The 5875-nt window shown below is 40.9% G+C and overlaps 1 protein-coding gene across 1 annotated transcript in view; it reads right to left on the reverse strand.

The window, feature by feature from the left end:
• Positions 1 to 1069: 1069 nt before the first annotated feature.
• LOC101351027 (potassium-transporting ATPase alpha chain 2-like) overlaps positions 1070 to 5875 on the reverse strand; it is a 48776-nt gene continuing 43970 nt past the window's right edge. The window contains 6 exon segments of the mRNA XM_012559548.1: positions 1070 to 1098; positions 1182 to 1273; positions 1650 to 1751; positions 1954 to 2087; positions 2549 to 2694; positions 2844 to 2964. Coding sequence (XP_012415002.1) covers positions 1070 to 1098; positions 1182 to 1273; positions 1650 to 1751; positions 1954 to 2087; positions 2549 to 2694; positions 2844 to 2964 — 624 coding nt within the window.

The following is a 5875-nucleotide window of genomic DNA, read 5'->3' on the forward strand; positions in this document are numbered from 1 at the left end:
AGTAAAAAGACTGAAAAAGGTTAAAAAAATTAAAATCATGCTTCCTTTTTGTGTCCTATGATCTGCTTCTGAAAAAGCTCTGACTAGAACATCACAATTAGACCTGTTTTTTTTTAAAACCATCTTTTATTTATAAATGAGGCCTCTCTTGGCCTGCCAACATGGATGTACATGCCACACATGAATAAACCTAAGTGAAAACATGAAACATGATTTTCATAAAATTAGTGCTACAGCATGCTTTGCAGCTGTTTTACAAGAAATAGATAATACTTTTAAACCACAATGGCTTTTTCCCGAGGTGAAATCCTGGTAAATGAGGCCCTTTGGATCAACTAAGCATTTTGAGTTAGGATATACAAAATGGAGCTCAGTTTTGAAGGGGTTGGAAAAAGCTAAATTAGAGATCTAGAGGTAGGGGGAGGGGCAATTTGGGGGGGAAGAGGGAACATAAGATGGGAGGAAGTAGATCCTAAAAGGACTGTTGAGATGGCCAGAAGTTGGGATGAGGGCTGATGCAGCCAGGAAAACTGTGTCATGGCAAGATGGCTGAGGACTTTTGAGAAGGACATCTTAAGAGTCAAACTTGAGGTTGTCTATATTACTATGATGTAAACCTGCTGCCACCTTCATCTTGTGTAAGCATTCAGATGATTTAGCTTTTTCCCAGGAATTTTTGGAAATCTTAGGGAGGTCTTTGAAGAGAGTATGGAATGGAGGTTTGAGCTTTCCTATCTAGAGCTGAAGGAGCAGTAAGACTCCAGCAGATACTGGGGTTACACAAGACTTGAAAGTTATGTACATATAAACATGTCCTCTTCCTTACATTATTATCTTGAAATTCACATATTTTAAAACAAGGAGATAGAGATAAAAATCATATGCAAACAGTTGTATCTCAGCTTTGAAGGGCAAAACATCAGCTGAATATCTCTCACACTGTTTTCTTCCTTCTCGTGTATAAATTTTGATGGTGTCCCCATTGCCTGCCCAAGAGATGTTAAGCTAGTGGCCAAAAGATGAATAACGTCATCAATGTGCAGTTGGGAGACTTGGACTATAAGATGATCTAATAATACATGTTCTTATCCCACCAACCTGGAGAGGTAGAAAAAAGTCAATTAGAAATCAAGTATGTTGAAGTTGGTAAACAAAACCTCACATATCATACTACTACTTACCTCCAGGGTAAAGCCTGATGAAAAGTTTTCTCACCTCATCATATACCCAAATCAGAATAGCATATGGCAAAGCCACAAACCAATACTGAACCCTGGAAGCAGAAGGAAGGAAGGTGAGTCCCAGTGTACCCCAAGGAAAGGCCCAACCTAAACTAATAGGCAGAGGGGTTCTTGTTCATTTTCCCTGTCTTACTGAATATACAAATTCATTGGGTCACAATATAAAGGTGAAAAGCTTTTTATTTAATCTGGACTGTGATGGTAAGAAGTAACATTTGCCTTTGAAATGACCTATTGGTTGAGATTAAAGATGGGATAATAAAGTTTGGAAAACCCATTTCCTCTTCTGGGAAAACTGACTTGGTGAGGGGAAAGAAATCTCTAAAATCCTAAGGTTGATTTACCTTGAGATAGCTCAGAATGGGGGCAGGTTCTTTCCTTCCCACCACCACTGCAAGGTGAACTCACCGGAGCATAGTGCAATTCAGGGCTGTGACACTCCCAAGGCCGTAAGAGAGGATTAATGCTATGATGATCTGTGAGGCAATCCCTACCCAGATGACTTTATTGCTGCAAGACATAAAAAAGTAAGGAGATTCTAAACTCACATGGGACAGTGATGCTGCCACTGAACAGACTGATGTCATCCAGCAGAGTTAATGCCTTGTGCATTAAAGGCAAGGCCATAGTTGGGCCCTTTGAATCAACAGACCTCTTGACCCTTGACCTTGCAGGCCCAGAGTTAAGCTATGAGACAAGACACTGTCAATACCTGAAGAGACCTTGCTGGAAAATGGAGTTTCTCCGGGTTTTCCTGATGATCAGATTTGCTATTTGCTGAACCATAATGGCAATGAAGAAGGCTGTGTAACCTGTCCATTCTAGGTACTGCCTCTGGTACCTCGTCTGTCAGGGAGCAGAGGCGGAGACCATGAGACTCACATGGGAAACTTTAGGGAAATTTCAATGCATTTCTGTAAAGCTTTATTCCCTTTCCCACCTCACCAAGACTGACAGCAGATCACCTCTTTGTCTTTGGAGAGACATTTTTTTTTTCCTTTAACCAGGGGAGTAGAGATTAATTTATTTGGTCTAACTGTGAGTGTTGCTGGACCGGTTACTCTTTCATACCAATTGCAAAACTAATGTAAAACATTTAGCTCCAGGGATCTAATTTGAGAGATGTGTCTGAGTCATGACAAAAGCCAAACAATGTGTCCTTAAGTCCTAGTAACTGAGAAAAGTTTCACCCTTTCTGTCTCACTAAGGCAGTTTGGGAAAATAAATTTCAGCTTCACTCAGGGCAAGACAGTGATAGGAGGGGAAAACTAATAGGATGCTCAGGGAAGAGCTTTCCCCTCCCTTACCCATTCTTGTCCATAGCTATCTTCCAAGTCATTCACATCATCCTTTTCCCATTTTACCCGGAGGCCAATGAGAGTGCTGGGTCTAAACCCCGCCTGTGCGTAAACGGTGAAATAAACAACAAAAGCTCCCAGGGTTACTATGACGCCTAAAAGAATAAGAGAGATAAGAGATAAGCTTCTATAATTTTCCTCTCAGTCCCTCCTGTCATTCCAACCATTCCAAAAGAAAAACCACAATAGTGTCCTGTCTCAAAAGAATTCTCTGTGTGGCAGGTAAGAGATGCCCTTATCATACCAACGTGCAGCAAAGAGTAGAGGACGAGTGGTTTGTTCACTAGTCTGTCCTTCTTGTGGCGAGGCTTCCTGTTCATTATGTCTCTTTCAGCTTTCTCATAAGCCAAGGCAATGAATGGAATCTAGAGAGGGGAGAGAGCCAGTGAATCCTAACCCAGAAACACAATCTACCTATAGAACACTGATAATAGCTATGGCATAGCAGTAGGTGGGTAGGATTGGTGGGAGGTGGTGGTGGTGGTGGCTGTGTGGGGGAGGATATGGAATGGCCTTCCGTGGGTGCAGGGTTCATCACCTGTATAGAATTTGAAAACAGACAGCTTAAAAGATCAATCTGCTTTTTATTAGCATCATGTACTAGCAGTACTAAACATACTAGTTATAAAACACTTTCCCCTCAGAAGTGGATTTCTTCCACCACCCAGCTCCCCTTTAACATGCCCTTCAACCACAATGCAATGTACTAGAACAGTGGTTCTCAAACTTTAGCAGGCATCAGAATCACCTGGAGAGCCTGTAAAAGACATGTCACTGGTCTCCACCTCCAGAGTTTCTGATTCTGGAGGTCTGAGGTGGGGCCGGAGAATTTGCATTTCTAACAAGTTCCCAGGTGAGGCCTGTTGCTACCAGTGAGGGATCACACTTGAAGAACCCCTGCAGTGGAGAAAAATGAGCATGTTTAAAGGGCCCAGAGAATAATCTGATTAGAAATTGTGGGGCCCTCAAATCCCCTCAGAGGTAAAGAGATCTCTAGGTCCCCTGCAATGGAGGGATTACCTGGCTGTTACTTAAAACAACAGAGGAGAAAACTGAGGCAACTTGCTGTGAACTTGGCTTGCTCTGTGTTCTTTTTACCCTTTTACCCATGTAAACCAGAGGCATATGAGTAACATTCAAAGAGCTTCATGATTTTTAAAAGGGTACATTCGAGAACAGGAGAAGGTTTAGTGGAATTTATTGTAGGTTAATGAAAAATTTTATTGAGGTTTAATGGGCATCACCTTCACGAAAGCAAAAACCAGAAGGCAGGAAGGGACAGGAAAACTGGAAGAATGGAAATGGGGAGCCCGAGGTGGAAATGGGGAGCCCGAGTTGGAAAGGGGGAGAGTGCTAACACATTGCAGGGATTGCAACCAATGTCACAAAACAATCTGTGTATAAATTTTTTTTTTAAATTTCAACATAGATTGATTTTATTATAGTTATTCACACAACATCAATATCCAGTATTTTTTTTTTTTTTTTATATTTTATTGTACTTCAGGTGAAGGCTTACAGAACAAATAGTTTCTCATGAATGTGTATAAATTTTTGAAGGAGAAACTAATTTTCTCTGTAAACTTTCACCTAAAGCACAATTAAAAAAAAAGTTTTATAGAGGTTTAATAACTGCTATTTCTTACTGTAGACAAAAGGTTGGCAGTTAGAACCCATCCAGAGATGCTTCAGAAGTCAGGCCTGATTATCTGCTTCAAAAATATCACAGCCTTAAAAACCCACCATATGGAGTACAGTTCTACTCTGCACAGAAGGGGTTGCCACAGTCGGAACTGACTCAACAGCAAGTAGCAACCAGACCAGCAACTTCTTACTGTGTTTAAGTAAAGGGCTTCCAGATCATAGATTCTTTTACTTAAAAAGGCATGGCTATGGTGTTTTCTTTTTGGCCATTGGGCGCCAGGATTGCAGGGAATATTTTGGTGACAGCTTCATCTTCCCAAAAGAAAAGGGAGGCACAGGTGGAGCCAACATGGTGTTATAGACAGAGGCACCACGCTGTCCCTCTACAGCAAAGACTTGAAACAGATACAAACTTCAGTCCTGGAACCCTAAGCATCAAATGAAGGGATAAAGAAGTCAACCAAGCACCAAATGGAATAAGAAACGGACATAGAACAGAAACGAGGAGAGACAACAACCTGAATCTAGGACACAAGTCAGCATCAGCCAGATACCAACCTAGGTAACGAACTCTCAAGGATTAAACAAAACTAAAAGATCTACAACAGGGAGCCAGAGACGTCAATCTGTAAATGACAACAGTGTCAGAACAATAAAAGAGGGAATAAATGGTGAACATACAGAACTTTCAAATGGAGAGGAAGTCAAGGTGATTATCAAGTAACAAAAGACTGGATTAAACTTAGGAAGGGGGGATAAATTTCAAGGTAGTCACAAAGAAAGTTAATAAACCTACTCATCAGCATGAAGAAAAACAGTCTCCCAGATTCTGCCAATGAGAGCAGAAACAGGAAATACTTTGAAGAGCAAAAAGAAGACGTACCTCTGAAAAGCAAAAAGAGAAAGTCCTTCTGAAGAATAAAAAGGGGAATTATTACTGAAGAGATAGAAAGAGCGGTTGTAGAGTTCTAACAAGTTTAAACAAATATTATCTTAATATTTTTTAAAAATTCTAAAATACTAAAGAACACCAAGGACATAAGGAAAATATTAGCCCAAGAGACAGAAAGGGCCACATAAACCAGAGACTCCAGCAGCCGGAGATCAGAAGAACTAGATGGTGCCTAGCTACCACCAATGACCACTGTGACAGGGAACACAACAGAGAGTCCCTGACAGAGCAGGAGAAAAGTGGGGTGCAGAACTCAAATTCTAGTAAAAAGACCAGACTTAATGGTTTGATTGAGACTGGAGGGACCCTGGAAGACATACCACCAGACTCTCTGTTAGCCCAAAACTAAAACTATTCCTGAGGCCAACTCTTCAGACAAAGATTAGACTGGACTATGGGACATAAAATGATACTTGTGAAGAGTGTGCTTCTTTTTTGTTTTTATTGTTGTAATTAAATGAAGTTTATATTTCGTTAGTCTCCCATACAAAAATTTTTTTTTACATACATTGTTATGAGACCCTAATTGCTCGCCCCATTCTATGACAGCAAAATCCTCCTTTCTGCCCCTGATTCCCCATGAGCATTCAACCAGCTCCTAACTCTGTCTGCCTTCCCATCTCATCTCTGGACAGAAGCTGCCCCTTTGGTCTCTTGTATCTACTTGACTAAGAGGCACA

The sequence above is a fragment of the Trichechus manatus genome, unplaced genomic scaffold (assembly GCF_000243295.1).
Source record: "Trichechus manatus latirostris isolate Lorelei unplaced genomic scaffold, TriManLat1.0 scaffold00264, whole genome shotgun sequence".
Taxonomy (NCBI): Eukaryota; Metazoa; Chordata; class Mammalia; order Sirenia; family Trichechidae; genus Trichechus; species Trichechus manatus.